Below are 17,594 nucleotides of genomic sequence, written 5' to 3' on the forward strand. Positions count from 1 at the left end.
TAGGGAGTTGGTGTGGGTCTGTCACAAGCTTGCACAGAGAGGGAGAGGTCTGCAGAGACCTGGAAGTCAGTGCTCGAGTGTGGCCAGAAGCTGTTAGTTTCAGGGAGCTGAGCTACCGCAAGCAAGACAAGAGTGCTTCACAACAAGGGCAGGTAGTGGCAAAATACTTCACAACCCTGGGTTCGCCCAGGGAGAGTTACAATCATCTCAGGAAATTACACAGAGATTCCCTCTATTCAGCACTGGTGAGGCCACATCTGGAGTATTGCATCCAGTTTTGGGCCCCCCACTACAGAAAGAATGTGGACAAATTGGAGAGAGTCCAGCAGAGGGCAACGAAAATTATTAGGGGGCTGGGGCACATGACTTATGAGGAAAGGCTGAGGGAACTGGGCTTGTTTAGTCTGCAGAAGAGAAGAGTGAGGGGGGATTTGATAGCAGCCTTCAACTAGCTGAATGGGGGTTCCAAAGAGGGTGGAACTAGGCTGTTCTCAGTGGTGGCAGATGACAGAACAATTAGCAATGGACTCAAGTTGCAGTGGGGGAGGTTTAGGTTGTTATATTAGGAAAAACTATTTCACTAGGAGGGTGGTGAAGCACTGGAATGGGTTACCTAGGGAAGTGGTGGAATCTCCATCCTTAGAGGTTTTGAAGGCCTGGCTTGACAAAGCCCTGGCTGGGATGATTTAGTTGGGGATTGGTCCTGCTTTGAGCCGGGGGTTGGACTAGATGACCTCCTGAGGTCTCTTCCAACCCTACTCTTCTATGATTCACCTTTCTTGTGTCTTTTCTTGATTACATAAAGACAATATGAAGAAACCTCACAGACACAGCTGCGTCTCTAAATATACACAAATATACCAGGCCTAACTAAATACCCACTGCTGCTCTGAGTGGGTTCTAGAAGCTTCAGACATAGAACACAGTGAGTGCCACTAGTAGCCTCACAATTTATTTAAAGGAAAACTACCTTGTTCCTGGGTAGGTAATTATAACACCTCTGTAGTTTTGACCTATTCTTCAATGGAGCTATTCTGGAATCATTTTCTTGTAGCTATCTCTTAGCAATCTGTGTTGCACTCTCTGATGGTCCACTCCCTTTTGGGTGGTGGGGGCTGAAAGGAATATGCTTGAAATATATCCCAAAAGCACACAATTCTGAACTGTCAAACTGTAGCCCCCTTATCAGTGACTGTTTCTTCCCATTGTCCAAATGAAGACACCCTTTATATTTTCTATGTCCTGATCACTTGTGAATCTAGTGAAAAGTAGATTTTTTCACTAATATAAAAAGATAATTGATGGGTCCCAGGCTGGTATGATCCTCTGCTTCAGACAGCACTAGTGCTATTAATATCCAAGGCCTTCTGGAAGATACAACAGATTTGAGATGTTCTTTGAGTTGCGTCTTTGTCATCATTTTGCATGGCTTGCATGGTTCCAAACTGCTTTTTTGGGCCTGCCCAATGCCAGGCATAGTAATCAGTATCAAGAAAACAATTGTCATGTCACAAGGTACCAACAATCCACCTAAAATCTATGTCAAAAATGAAGCTCTGGACAATGTGGATCACTTCTGCTATCTCAGCTCAATTCTTACCAGCTCACTTAACCTTGATAGGGGACTTGATAATGGAATCGAGAAAGCTTCTGTTATCTTTGGCAAGCTTACCTCGTGTGTTTGGAACAACAAACAGACAACTTTGTGTTCAGGGTTAGCAATTTATCAGGCCTGTGTCCTTAGTACCCTCCTTTACGTTTGTGAAAGCTGGGTTACGTACTACAAGCAGGAGTGGAGATTGAACAGTTTCCACCTCCACTCTCTTAGAAAAGTCCTTGGAGTTACTTGGGACCAAAGGATCATCAATAACAAGATCCTTGAGAGAATGGGGAGGATCCTTGAGAGACAGCCTACTGTCTATGCAGACTATGCTGGACATTCACAGGCTTTGCTGGCTGGGATGTGTGGAGCACATGCCTCAAGATCGTCTGCCAAAGGCTGTACTCTATGGTCAACTTAAGAACTGCCCGTGATGCAGAGGAATGCCAAAGCTCCAATACAGCGACAAGGTCAAGCGAGGCCTCAAATTCAGCATTCCCACTGACAACTGGAAGAATCCTGCCCACAAATGCTCAGTCTGGAGAAGCCAGGTTATGTCTAGTGCAGTCATCACAGAGAGCCACCAGAGAGCCCACATGGAGGCCCACAGGCAAGCCAGGAGGCAGAGTGCTCCAACCTCCATTTGGTGAGTGGACCTGTAGCCACTCTGGGAAAGTCTGCTGCTCGCGCATCAGGCTCTTTTCTCATACCATGGCTAAGCACCAGTGACGGACTGACTTTGTTGCATCTCCTTTTATCTGTCAAGATATTGGATGGCCATCCTAGGCCAGGTCACCACCCTGATGTTAGGGCTGGCTCCTGGAATTCTGTGGGGTCCTGGTGTCCCTTATGTATCCGTTCCAACATGTTGTTCTGCCACGACTGTGGGACCATAATACAGTTGCCACAGGTAAGCAGTAGTTGATTACTATGCTCTTACAAATTTGTGCCTTATTTTTAATTCTAACTTTTCAGACTTCAGTTTATGGCCATTGGATGCCTTATGCCTCTGCCTTCTAGATTAAAGAACCCTCTAGTATGAGCATTCTTCTCTCTGCATAAGTACAGTAAAACCGTGTTTATCCAACCCTCCATTAGCCAGCTTTCTGTATTAACCGAACAACTAGTGCACACAGGTCCAGAAGCAGGCAAACTCTCCTGTGGCTGCTTGATGGTGCTTCAGTCTCACACTTTCCCATTCTCCAGATTATGCAAATTTTTGGTTTTCTGATCTGGCCCCGATCTCAATTACATCAGATAAACGAGATTCTGCTGTACTTACAGATTGTGATCAAGTCACCTCTTTAACTTCTCCTTCATAAACAACAGAAATTGAGTTCCTTTAGTCTCTTACTTGAAGTCTCGTTTTCCAGATTTTGTATCACTGTGATGAAGCAGAGAAACTGCCCACCAGCACAGTAAGGGTTAAAGAGAGCCTTTGGGCCCAGCTAGCCCTGCCCCATTATACCTGCAGTCAATGCCAGACCTGGAGGGGGAGAAAAGGAGGGACCCTAGCTCAGTTTGGGACTGACTGGTGAAGGGGCAGGATCTAGCTGTCTCCCTGCCTGAGATGCAGGGGTACTAGTCTGTCAGCCAAGGCAGCCACCTGGGAGTAAGCACTGTCTCCCCAGCCAAGGGAGACTGCAAAGTAGATGTAGGAGTCTCTGGCACTGGAGATAACTGAGTGAGCAAAGCCCAGAGACATTGTGGGGTTTGGCTTTATCAACTTGTGCCTGCCCCACCCAAAGGAGACTGGAACCACGGCAGGGCACTGCCCAAGATCCACCAGAGGGTGCTATGGGAGGCAAGCCAGGCATTTAACTGGACTAGAGGAGCCATGCTTCAAACTTAGCAGACATTGGTAGGAAGTAGCTCAGGGCAGTGGATTTAGACTTCCTGCTGGGAGGGCTCCCACTGTTCAGGGGTTGGAACCCAGTGGAGAGGGAGGCTCCAGGTCCCCCTATTCCCTCCCACCTTAAAGACTGAGGCTCCTCAACCAAGCCAGGGGCTGAGAGCCCAGTGCTCCTACCACTATCCTGCCGAAATGCTCCAAATTCCCTGTTACAATCTTCTTAGTAACTTTCCTGCACCCTCTCCAATTTTTCAACATTCTTTCTAAAATGTGGATACCTCAACTGGAGACATTCAGTAACTGTCTCAGTTGCAAGCTCTTTGAAGGACAGGATTAGAATTCAAAATTATCTTGACCAGCTGGAGTAATGTTCTGAAATCAATAGGATGAAATCCAATGAGGACAAATGCAAAGTACTACACTTGGGAAGGAATAATCAGTTGCACAAATACAATATGGGCAATGACTGCCTAGGAAGGAGTACTGCAGAAAAGTATCGGGTTTATAGTCAATCACAAATGAAATATGAGTCAACAATGTAATACTTTCGCAAAAAACCTTCTTGGATGTATGAGCAGCAGTGCTGTAAGCAAGACGCAAAAAGTAATTCTTCCACTCTGCTCAGCACTGATAAGACCTCGCTGGAATATTGTGTCCAGTTCTGGGCATCACACTTCAGAAAAGATGTGAAGAAATTAGAGAAAGTCCAAAGGAGAGCAATAAAAATGATTAAAGATCTAGAAAACATGACCTCCAATGAATGATTGAAAAAATTGGATTTGTTAAGTCTGGAGAAGAGAAGAGTGAGGCGGGACAGGATAACAGTCTTCAAGTACGTAAAAGGTTGCTTTAAAGAGAAGGGTGATAAATTGTTCTCCTTAGCCACTGAGGACAGGACAAGAAGTAATGGGCTTAAATTGCAGCAAGGGAGATTTAGGTTAGACTTTAAGAAGAACTTCCTGTACTGTAAGAGCAGTTATGCACTGAAAGAAGTTACCTAAAGAGATTGTGGGATCTCCATCATTGGAGGTTTTTAAGAGCAGGCTAGACAAACACCTGTCAGGGATAGTCTGAATAATACTTCAGTGCAGGGGCTTCAACTAGATGACCTACCAAAGTCCCGTGCAGGCCTACTTTTCTATGATTCTATGTCTGTGACCTCTGGATCTAAAAGAATGAGTTGCAATTCATTCAGGTAAAGGATCAGAGTAAGTTCAGAGTTAGTAGCAGGCTCATAAGTGGCGTAGCCACAGCAGTGGTCATAGTGCCACCCTGTGAGCATGGACTAAAATTGTATCTTCTGAAATCAATATAAGTCATACAGAAACAGAAGTGTAACATTCTGTCATTACAATTTGTCATCACTAATTCCGGCCCAGCATTGTGTTGCTGAGTGTTATGGTTCCTAACATTTAGGTGGCTAGAAAATCACAGGAACACACAGCCATCCACAAAGCCTGAGTTGGGTGCTAGACTCCCAATACAATGACAAGGGAGAGATGGGTGCCTAAGAATGTGATCCACCAAACTAAGCAGTCTAAAAGGGGAGCCACCTAAACTAGCCAATGAGAGATGCCAACAAGACGGGTGTGAGAAGGGTGGGGTTTCGGAGACACAGTTGGGAACCCCTCTCCTGGAGTTATGCGGCTCAGGCACCTAAGTCATTTATTTTGAGAATGAGGTAGGCACCCACCTCAGTCCACATGAAACCACTCAAGGAGGTGGTGGTACTGATCTTATAACTCTCTGGTGAAGATGCTCTCTGCTGACAGGAGAAAACTCTCCCCTCAGCATAATAAAACCACTTCCATGACTGGCAGAACCTACATCAGCAGGAAAAGCTCTCCCACCGACATAGCACTGTCCACATTGGCACTTATGTTGCTGTAATTTATGTCACTCAGGGGGGTGGTTTATTCATACCCCTGAATGACCTAAATTATGCCAAAATAAACTGTAGTGTAGACATAGCCTTAATCCAGTGGTTAGACCACTATAGAACATAAGAATGGCCATAGTGGGTCAGACCAGTTGTGCATCTGGACCAGTATCCTGTCTTCAACAGTGGCCAGCACCAGAGCTTCAGGGGGAATGTATGCAACAGGGCAATGCTAGAAAGATCCACCCATCTTCCCCTTCCAGTTCTGGCAGTCAGAGGTTTAGGGTTGCCCTGAGCATAGGGTTGCATCCCTGACTACCTGGACTAACAGCCATTGATAGACTGATCCTATTGAACTTAATCTAGTTCTTTTTTGAATGCAGTTACACTTTTGGCCATCACAACATTCTATGGAAGTGAATGATGCAGGTTAATTATGCTTTGTGTGAAAAAATATTTCCTCTTGTTCGTACTAAACCTGTGTCTATTAATTTCACAAGGTGACCCCTTTTTTGTATTGAGGGAAAGGGTAAATAATACGTCTCTATTCACTTATTCCATACAATTCATTATTTTATAGATTTCTATCATATCCCCCTTAGTCGTCTGTTTTCTAAGATGAACAGCCTTAATCTTTTTATAATCTTTTTAAGGCTGTCAAGCAATTAAAAATATTGTGATTAATCGCACTGTTAATAATAGAATATCATTTATTTAAATATTTTTGATGTTTTCTACATTTTCAAATATATTGATTTCAATTACAACACAGAATACAAAGTGTACAGCGCTCATTTTATATTTATTTTTGATAAGTATTTGCACTGTAAAAAATAAAAGAAATAGTATCTTTCAATGCACCTAATACAAGTACTGTAGTGCTATTTCCTTATCATGAAAGTTGAACTTAAAAATATAGAATTATGTAAAAAAAATGCATTCAAAAATGAAACAATGTAAAATTTTAGCACCTACATGTCCACTCAGTCCTACTTCAGCACATTTCCAGCACAAATCCAGGTATTCTCACCCCCCCACCCCTTTTTTTTCAAAATAACACACACACAAAAACTCAGCTGGTTTTTGTGTGTGTGTTTTTTTGAAAAAAAGGGGGTGGGGGGTGAGAGAACCTGTATTTGTGCTGGAAATGGCCCACCTTGATTTTCATACACATTGTGAGGAGAGTGGTCACTTTGGATAAGCTATTACCAGCAGGAGAGTGAGTTTGTGTGTATGGTTTTTGGAGGGGGGTGGGGGGGTGAGAATACCTGGATTTGTGCTGGAAATGGCCCACCTTGATTATCATACACATTTTAAAGAGAGTGGTCACTTTGGATGGGCTATTACCAGCAGGAGAGTGAGTTTGTGTGTGGGGAGGGCGGAGGGTGAGAAAACCTGGATTTGTGCTGGAAATGGCCCAACTTGATGATCACTTTAGATAAGCTATTATCAGCAGGAGAGTGGGGTGGGAGGAGGTATTGTTTCATGGTCTCTGTGTATATAATGTCTTCTGCAGTTTCCACAGTATGCATCCGATGAAGTGAGCTGTAGCTCACGAAAGCTCATGCTCAAATAAATTGGTTAGTCTCTAAGGTGCCACAAGTACTCCTTTTCATCTTGTTTATAGTGTCACCTGAATGTGAAAACAGGTGTTCTCATGGCACTGTTGTAGCCAGCATCACAAGATATTTATGTGCCAGATGCACTAAAGATTCCTATGTCCCTTCATGCTTCAACCATTCCAGGGGACATGTGTCCATGATGACAGGTTCTGCTTGATAACAATCCAAAGCAGTGTGGACCGACACATGTTCATTTTCATCATCTGAGTCAGATGCCACCAGCAGAAGATGGATTTTCTGTTTTGATGGTTCGGGTTCTGTAGTTTCCGCATCAGGAGTGCTGCTCTTTTAAGACTTCTGAAAGCATGCTCCACACCTTGTCCCTCTCAGATTTTGGAAGGCACTTCAGATTCTTAAACCTTGGGTTGGCTGCTGTAGCTGTCTTTAGAAATCTCACATTGGTACCTTCTTTGTGTTTTGTGAAATCTGCAGTGAAAATGTTCTTAAAATGAACATGTGCTGGGTCATCATCTGAGACTGCTATAGCATGAAATATATGGCAGAATGCAGGTAAAACAGAGCCAGGGACATACAATTTCCCCCCAAGGAGTTCAGTCACAAATGTAATTAACACATTATTTTTTTTAATGAGCATCATCAGCATGGAAGCATGTCTTCTGGAATGGTGGCTGAAGCATGAAGGGGCATATCATAGAATCATAGAATATAAGGGTTGGAAGGGACCCCAGAAGGTCATCTAGTCCAACCCCCTGCTCGAAGCAGGACCAATTCCCAGTTAAATCATCCCAGCCAGGGCTTTGTCAAGCCTGACCTTAAAAACCTCTAAGGAAGGAGATTCTACCACCTCCCTAGGTAACGCATTCCAGTGTTTCACCACCCTCTTAGTGAAAAAGTTTTTCCTAATATCCAATCTAAACCTCCCCCACTGCAGCTTGAGACCATTACTCCTCGTTCTGTCATCTGCTACCATTGAGAACAGTCTAGAGCCATCCTCTTTGGAACCCCCTTTCAGGTAGTTGAAAGCAGCTATCAAATCCCCCCTCATTCTTCTCTTCTGCAGGCTAAACAATCCCAGCTCCCTCAGCCTCTCCTCATAACTCATGTGTTCCAGACCCCTAATCATTTTTGTTGCCCCTTCGCTGGACTCTCTCCAATTTATCCACATCCTTCTTGAAGTGTGGGGCCCAAAACTGGACACAGTACTCCAGATGAGGCCTCACTAATGTCGAATAGAGGGGAACGATCACGTCCCTCGATCTGCTCGCTATGCCCCTACTTATACATCCCAAAATGCCATTGGCCTTCTTGGCAACAAGGGCACACTGCTGACTCATATCCAGCTTCTCGTCCACTGTCACCCCTAGGTCCTTTTCCGCAGAACTGCTGCCTAGCCATTCGGTCCCTATGAACATTTAGCATATCTGGCACGTGTAGAGGAAAAATTCAGTGGACCCAAGTATGCCTAAACTTTCCAAGTAGGCCTAAAACTTTTGGTCAAGCTAACTGTGTATATGAAGCATAAGAAAAGAGTGTGGAAAATTCCATTGTAAGGCAATTGCAGCAGCACAGCTTAAGAATCGTTAACCACAAAAGAACACCTGTCAATAACAGGAAAAGCTTGTTTTGCTATATTCCAAATAAGGTAATTAAGACAAATGTGTAATTTGTCTGCGGTTTTAAGCTTTAAAAAGCTCTGTGTGCTTTTCATCGGGGGGGGGGGGCAGCTACTTAGAGCTGTTACCCCCCTGCGCTTGTAATCAATAAAGGAGCCTCAGGCTTGGTTCTGATCCAAACACAACACGTGGTTAATTTTTCCACCACACACGCAAATACCTTGCAATGCCAGCTACAAAAGTGCCATGCAAATGCCTGTTCTCACTTTCTGGTGACATTGTAAATAAGAAGAGGGCAGCATTATCTCCTGTAAATGTAAACAAACTTGTTTGTCTTAGCAATTGGCTGAACAAGAAGTAGGATTGAGTGGACTTGTAGGCTCTAAAGTTTTACATTGTTTTGTTTTTGAGTGCAGTTGTGTAACTAAAAAAAATCTACATTTGTAAGTTGCACTTTCACTATAAAGATTACACTACAGTACTTGTATGAGGTGAATTGAAAAATACTATTTCTTTTATCATTTTTACAGTGCAAATATTTGTAATAAAAATAATATACACTTTGATTTAAATTACAACACTGAGTACAATATATATGAAAATGCAGAATAACATCAAAATATTTAATACATTTCAATTGGTATTCTGTTTAACAGTGCAATTAAAACTACGATTAATTTTTTTAATCGTGATTAATTTTTTTTAGTTTAGTTGCATGAGTTAACTGCAATTAATCAACAGCTCTAAATCTTTTTATAAAAAAACCATACTCTTTTAGTTTCTTCTCCTATGTAAGCTGTTCCATATTCTTGATAATCTTTGTTGAGCTTCTCTGAATCTTTTCCAGTTCCACTCTATTCTTTTTGAGATGAGGCAACCAGAGCTGCACACAATATTCAAAGTGTGGGTGCACCATGGATTTAAATAGTAGCTGTGTAGTTTCTATCTTATTTTTCTATCCCTTTCCTAACAGATCCTAACATTGTTAACCTTTTTGACTGCTGCTGTGCATTGAGCTGAAGTTTTCAGAGATCTAGTCACAATGACTATAAGATCTCTTTCTTGAGTGGTAACGTCTAATTTAAAGCCCAGCATTATATATGTGTAGTTGGGATTATTTTTTCCAGCATACATTACTTTGCATTTATCAAAATTGAATTTAATCTGCCATTTTGTTATCCAGTTACCCAGTTTTGTGAGATCTTTGTAACTCTTCATAGTCAGCTTTGGACTTAGCTTTGGAATAATTTTGTAACATCTGAAAACTTTGCCACTTCACTGTTCACTATCTTTTCCATATAATTAATAAGTATATTGAATAGCACACATCTCAGTACAGATCTTTGGGTGATCCTGCTGTTCATCTCTTTCCATTGTGAAAACTGACCATTTATTCCTACCCTTTTTTTCTTATCTTTAACCAGTTACTGATCCATGAGAGGACCTTCCTTGGTATCCCATCACTACTTGCTTTGCTTAAATGTTTTTGGTGATGCACTTTGTCTGAAAATCTAAGTACGCTACATTGACGGGATCACTCTTGTCCACATGCTTGTGGACAACCACAAAGAATTCTAGTAGATTGATGAGGCATTATTTCCCCTTTACAAAAACCATGTTGACTCTTCCCCAACAAATCATGCTTATCTATGTGTCTGGTAATTCTGTTTTTTACTATATATTCTACCAGTTTGCCCAGTACTGAAACCTGTAATTGCCAGGATCTCCACTGGAACTCTTTAAAAATTGGTGTTACTTTGGGTACTTTTCAGTCATGTGGTGCAGAGGCTTGTTCAGTTCCCTCAACTACCTAATGAGAGAGAGGCTTTGAACAGGGATCCCCAAACCTCTCAGGAGGTGCTGTAGCCACTGGGTGATATGATACTCTGATATGGTACTCCATCTGTCTCTCCTGTTCCACTTTGGATAAAAAACTGAATAGGTAATGAAGCAGGGGGACTGTACCTTGGGTCTCCCACCTCACAGGTGGGTGCCCTTAGCAAGCTATAAAGTCATTCTCATTCTCTGGCCCAGTGCCCTTTTAAGTATTTATGCACCATGGAAGAGCTTCAACTGGAGAGACTGTGGGAACACCCCATCAGCACATCCCATAGCTCTGTGGTTTCAGCATCCTCCTGAGAGCGACCCTGAGCCAATCCTTTCTCCTCATCAGGTAGAAGGGGGAACTGAACCTGTGTGTCCTGTATCCCAGGCTAGTGTTCTAGCCACTAGGCTAAAAGCCCCCACCACCTCTTCTCTTGGGTCAAGATTTTGAATGGGACCCAATCCAGTAGGTGGCCACTGAGCACATCTACTGAATCAGGCCCCACATGTGAGAAAGGCACTTGTCTTCCTGTCTTCCCCATGTTTGTGGACCACACTAGGGATTAAGTGGGAGACAGGCATCCAGGCACTGAGAGGGAGACAGCAGCGTGCATGCCCGAAGACAGAACCATAGTTACCTAGAGAACTTTTACTCTAAACATTCAGGTGCCGAGTGAGTTTAGGCCCCTATAGGTTTAGGGGGCAGCTGAGTGGGACCTTTGTGGACTGCAGTGGAGCCTAAGACTAAGATTTAGGCACCTAGGTTCCTTTGTTGATCTGGGCCTTACTCAACCTTGAAACCTGCCAATGCATGATATGAGCGCTCAACATGTGGAACAAATGACTGAAATGCAGAACATCTGTAATTTGTTGTATGTCACAGAACAATTAATTGATTTTGCATTTTTAAGTATAAAACTTGTGTTAAAGGATGTTTTCTCACAATGTGAATTAAATACATCAATTTTTTAGAAAGGAAAATTGGAAAACCAAATCCTGCTGTATGCAACCATAAGGTCTCCCCTGCCCCCAATGGTAAACAACAGGGCTTGAGCCCTTGACCTTCAGAGAGGGAGGCCAGGCTTTTAATGCTTAAACTGATATAAAGCCATTGATTTTGAGGCCAGAAGGAACTACTAAAACCATCTAGTCCAGGGCTGGGGAAAGTTTTTGGCCCGAGGGCCACGTCAACGTGGGGAAATTGTATGCAGGGTCATGAATGTAGGGCTGGGGCAGGGGGTTGGGGTGCCTGAGGGAGTGCGGGGTCTGGGACGGGGTGCAGTGTGCAGGAAGGGACTCAGGACAAGGGGTTGGGGTGCAGGAGGGGTGTGGCAGGAGGCTCAAGGCAGGGGGTTGGGGTACAGGAGGGGTTCAGGGTACGGACTCTGGCCCAGCACTGCTTACCTTGAGCGGCTCCGGGGTGACAGTGGTGCGCAGCAGGGCTAAGGCAGGCTTCCTGCCTGCCCTGGCTCCACGATGCTCCTGGAAGTGGCCAACATGTCTGGCAGTGGCTTCTGGGGGTGGAGTGGGGCAGGCGGCTCTGCAGCGCGCTGCCCTCACCTGTGGATACCACGCCCAAAGCTCTCATTGGCCACAATTCTCCATTCCCGGCCAATGGCAGCTGTGGGGGGCGGTGCCTGCAGGTGAGGGCACCGCACGGAGCCCTCTGTCCCCGCCCCGCGGCTGCAGGGATGTGGTGCCGCCTACTTCCAGGACTGGCGTGGGGCAAGGGCAGGCAGGGAGCCTGCCTTAGCCCAGCTGTGCCACAGAGCTGGCAATCCCACGGGCCGCATTGAAAGCCTTGATGGGCCGGGGCCGGCCTGCGGGCCATAGTTTGCCCTCCCCTGATCTAGTCTGACCTCCAGTATAACATAGTCTGACCTCCAGTATAACTCCAGTATAACTGCATTAAGCCTGTGACTTATTAAACCATAGTAACTAGTAACACAAAAGATGATTTATCAAGCATTCATGAACCTATACATACGGAAGAACTATACACAGTGATTTCGTAATTCATGTTGCTTTATTACATTTTAAAAAGAGGTCCAAATTTAAGAAACAAGGAGACAGTGAAAATATTTTGGTAACATGATGTTTCTTGAAGAAATTATAACTTAGGTCAGATTGTCTGTTTTCCCTGGCACTACCAATTCACAACAAGCAGTTCAGGTTTAACCTCTAACTCAAAACACACTGAGAATTTCATCATTCCCATTAAAATACGAATGCTGGTGCCACCTCCACTATGCTAGCCCTACGTTCCATTATAATGTGTAGACACAGAGTGACTATATTAAATGAAGACATTTTTGGATAAATGTCATAATATGATGATGTGTTAAATGGAAACTTTGGTATTGCTTTAATAGTTGATTGACATACAGAACGTGTGAGAATGGGTTTTCTGGTGCTTTTATGTACTGGAACATTCTTGTTATGAAAAAGGGGATGATACCAGGGCGGTGTAATCGTGGGGAGTGCGGGGGGGAAGGAATAGTGGGACGCACCCAATATCTTGTGGAGGCCTATGTTCCTCCTGTGCACATAAGCGGGGGGAGAAAATGAGAGTGCAATCCAGAGGAGGGGCTGGAGCGAATGCCAGAGAGCATGAAATCAGGCTGGTCACCAGGGAGAAGCCAGCAGATCTGGGCTCAGAAACCTGGCCCAGAAGAGGGGCAGGAGCACGTATACCAGCTTCAGGTGCGGGCAAGCCCACCAATTGGGGGAGGGGGGGAGGAAAGGGGGCAATTGTCCAGGGTCCCAGGAGATTTAAAAGGGCCCGGGGGCCCCTGGCTGCCGCTACTGTTGCAGTAAGGGCGGTGGAAGCTGGGAGCCCCAGGCCCTTTTAAATCACCCTGGAGGGCCGCAGGGCTCCTACGGGTGTGCACGACTGCTCCGCGCTCTGGAGGGCCCCGCAGGCCAGCGCAGTCAGTCCCGGAAGTAACAGCGTCGTACCCCGGACCCTGCCCCCGCCCCCCCGATGGCCCTGGACCAGTGGCCCGGAATTGCTCTCGGCGGGCCTGGGTGCGGGGGATGGGACAGTGCACTGGCACCTGGGCGGGAGCAAGAGGACATTGGTGCAGAGGGTGCCAGCTGCCAGGGGCGGGGACAAACTGGGCACCAGGTGCCAAGGAAGTTCCATCGGAACAGCAGTAAGAAATACTGAGATGCCCCTTCCCAGCCTGAAGCCAGCCCCTCTGTCCAGTCTCAGTAATTTCCCTGGCTATCCCTCCACGCCCCACATTCACAGGATGCTTTCCTCCAATCCCCAGATGTTATCAGGGAATTTACTAATTGCCAGTGTGTTCAGACACCTGCTGGACATTACATATTATGTTGTTACAAAGTTTATTATTATCACATGATCAGTTCTGGACACCTCATTAGCACAGGGAAGTTCAAATAATCAGCTTTTCTCTTTCTTTCACAAAGTATCAAAACTTTGTTTACCTATCACTTATTTTCTGATATAAAATAAGACAAATAACTTATTTGAAACTCACCCCATCCTATCACAATATATCTTTTCAGCAGTAGCCTTTCAGAGAGCACAGCAGTCACCAATAACGTGTGGAGATATAGTCCTTCAACTAAAAGCCAAAAATAATTTGCACCAACAAAGTAATGCAAGAAAAACTGGGAAGTCCTGCAAATGGTTAAAATCTGCAGAAATAAGACATCAGGAAGTATTTAATAATAGTAATTAATTACACATTGTAGTACTGTAAAATCTCTGAAAAGAACTGTTGCTCTTATGTCATATTTTATATCCTTTAAAAGTTAACAGTTGTAATAAATATTTGGTTCAGTCAGACACCCTTCTGCAGCTTTAATTGGGTTGCTGCACTTCCATGATGAGGTCCCAGCTGTGTGCCATTGGGAATAGATCAAACCTCTGATGTCATCTACAGCCAAAACCAGCTAATCAGAATATATATTTGTCTCCAACATGCTAAAAACGGTGTGTGTGTGCGTGTGTGTGGTGTGTGATTCCAAAAAAACAACCAAGTGCCTCATGTGGGCCAGGCATGCTGTGGGGATTCACACACACACACCATGATTTCTTAGAAGAAGACACTGCACAACTAACAGGAAGCTTGGGGAGGGACTGGAGCTCTCTGTCCTTGTCTATGAAGAAATGTAGGGAAATCTCTTTCCACTGCTCTAGCATTAGTGCAGCTCAGCCATTTCTAGTGCAACCTTTGAAAAGGTTTATTCTTTTAGGATGATTCCTAAGTACGTTCTTTGAAACTTATTGATGGACCCTAATACCAAGGTAAGGGGAACACCAGGAGAAGTCCATACAAGGAACAGTCATATTATCTGATTAAGGAGCTCATGCATGAGCTGAGTAGATTGTAGGGAGGGGACCTATTCGTTTTCAGGCTCTTTGCACAGGTACTATGGAGGAAAACAGTTTGGAAGAGTCATCTGAGGGAAGGGCTTGGAAGGAGACCCCATTGACCGGAAGGCATGGGATGCATTGTCCTAGGGATAGGAGTTCAACAACCATCACTCCCAAGAGGAGGAGACGGGTGGTGGTGGTCAGGAACTCTCACCTAAAGGTCCTCCATCTGCCATTCAGACTGGGAAACTCGAGAAGTGTGCTGCTTTCCTGGAGCTAGAACTCAGGATGTGATGGACAGTCTGCAGAGACTGATCAAGCCCTTGGACCACTACCCCTTCCTGCTTCTCCATGTGGGCACCAATGACCTTGAGCGGGTCACTGAAGACTCTGGGAAGAAGGATAAAGGAGTTGAGGCACATGTCAAGTTCTCGTCCATCTTCCCTGTTGAAGGAAAAGGCCCAGGTAGGGACCATCGAATTTTGGAGGTAAATGCATGGTTACGCAGGTGGTGTTGGAGAGAGGGCTCTGGATTCTTTGACCATGAGCTGTTGTTCCAGGAAGAAGGATTGCCAGGAAGAGATGGGATCCACCTAATGAAGAGAGGGAACAGCATCTTCGCAGGCAGACTTGCTAACTAGTGAGGAGGGCTTTAAACTAGGTTCACCGGGAGATGGAGACCTAAGCTCTGAGGTAAATGGGGAAGTGAGATACTGGGAGGAAACACAAGGAGACCTCCTGATTCAAGGCAATCAGCTAGCAGGGCAATGGGCTAGTTATCTTAGGTGCCTGTACACGAACTCAAGAAGCCTGGGAAAGAAGCAGGAAGAATTGGAAGTCCTGGCACAGTCAAGGAACTATGATGTGATTGGAATAACAGAGACTTGATGAGGTAACTCACAAGACTGGAGCACTGTCATGGATGGGTATAAACTGTTCAGGAAGGACAGGTGGGGGAGAAAAGGTGGAGGAGTTGCACTGTCTGTAAGAGAGCAGTACGATTGCTCAGAGCTCCAGTATGAAACTGGAGAAAAGCCTGTTGAGAGTCTTTGGGTTAAATTTAGAGGTGAGAGCAACAAGGGTGATGTCATGGTGGGCATCTGCTATAGACCACCAGACCAGGAGGATGAGGTGGACAAGGCTTTTTTCAGACAACTAATAGAAGTTTCCAGATCACAGGTCATGGTTCTCATGGGGCACTTCAATCACCCTGACATCTGCTGGGAGAGCAATACAGCAGTGCACAGAAAATGCAGGAAGTTTTTGGAGAGTGTTGGGGACAACTTATTCGTGCAAGTGCTGGAGGAACCAACTAGGGGCTGTGCTCCTCTTGACCTGCTGCTCACAAACAGGAAAGAACTGGTACCAGAAGTAGAGGTGGGTGGCAACCTGGGCAGCAGTGACCATGAGACGGTTGAGTTCAGGATCCTGACAAAAGGAAGAAAGGAGAGCAGCAAAATACAGATCCTGGACTTGAGAAAAGCAGACTTTGACTCCCTCAGGGAACTGATGGGCAGGATCCCCTGAAAGGCTAATATGGGGGGAAAGGAGTCCAGGAGAGCTGGCTGTATTTTAAAGAAGCCTTATTGAGGGTGCAGGAACAAACCATACCTATGTGCAGAAAGAATAGTAAGTATGGCAGGCAACCAACTTGGCTTAACAGAGAAGTCTTCAGTGAGCTTAAACACAAAAAGGAACCTTACAAGAAGTGGAAACTTGGACAGATGACTAGGGAGGAGTATAAAAATATTGCTCAAGCATGCAGGGGTATAATCAGGAAGGCCAAAGCACAATTGGAGTTGCAGCTAGCAAGGGATGTGAAGGGTAACATGAAAGGTTTCTGCAGCTATATTAGCAACAAGAAGGAGGTCAGGGAAAAGTGAGACCCATACTGAATGGGGGAGGCAACCTAGTGCCAGATGATGTGGAAAAAGCTTAAGTACTCAATGCTTTTTTGGCCTCAGTCTTCACAGACAAGGTCAGCTCTCAGACTACTGCACTGGGCAGCACAGTATGGGGAGGAGGTGAGCAGCCCTCGGTGGTGAAAGAACAGGTTAAGGACTATTTAGAAAAGCTGGACATGCACAACTCCATGGGGCTAGATGCAATGCATCCAAGGGTGCTGAGGGAGTTGGCTGATGTGATTGCAGAGCTGCTGGCGATTATCTCTGAAAACTCATGGCAATCAGGGGAGGTCCCAGACGATTGGAAAAAGGCAAATATAGTGCCAATCTTTAAAAAGGGAAAGAAGGAGAATCCAGGGAACTACAGACCGATCAGCCTCACCTCAGTCCCCAGGAAAATCATGGAGCACGTCCTCAAGAAATCCACTTTGAACCACTTGGAGGAGAGGAAGATGATCAGGAACAGTCAACATGGATTCACCAAGGGCAAGTCATGCCTGACCAACCTGATTGCCTTCTATGATGAGATAACTGGCTCTGTGGATATGGGGAAAGCGGTGGATGTCATATACCTTGACTTTAGCAAAGCTTTTGATACTGTCTCCCACAGTATTCTTGCCAGCAAGTTAAAGAAGTATGGATTGTATGAATGGACTGTGGTGGATAGAAAGCTGTCTAGATCGTCAGGCTCAACAGGTAGTGATCAAAGACTTAATGTCTAGTTGGCAGCCGATATCAAGTGAAGTGCCCCAGGGGTCAGTCCTAGGGCCAGTTTTGTTCAACATCTTCATTAATGATCCGATGATGGGATGGATTGAACCCTCAGCAAGTTTGCAGATGACACTAATCTAGGGGGAGAGGTAGATATGTGGAGGATAGGGATAGGATCCAGAGGGACCTAGACAAATTGGATGATTGGGCCAAAAGAAATCTGATGAGGTTTAACAAGAACAAGTGTAGAGTCCTGCACTTAGGAAGGAAGAATCCCATG

General features: G+C 45.0%; 1 protein-coding gene across 1 annotated transcript in view; it reads right to left on the reverse strand.

Annotated features, from left to right (window-relative positions):
- The window catches only part of GLP2R (glucagon like peptide 2 receptor), a 124,821-nt gene that overhangs the window by 74,002 nt on the left and 33,225 nt on the right, over positions 1–17,594 (reverse strand). Inside the window, exon 7 of the mRNA XM_048818031.2 lies at positions 13,858–14,017. Coding sequence (XP_048673988.2) covers positions 13,858–14,017 — 160 coding nt within the window. The remainder of the gene's footprint in view (positions 1–13,857; positions 14,018–17,594) is intronic.

This window comes from Caretta caretta, chromosome 14 (genome assembly GCF_965140235.1).
Source record: "Caretta caretta isolate rCarCar2 chromosome 14, rCarCar1.hap1, whole genome shotgun sequence".
In the NCBI taxonomy this organism is placed as follows: Eukaryota; Metazoa; Chordata; order Testudines; family Cheloniidae; genus Caretta; species Caretta caretta.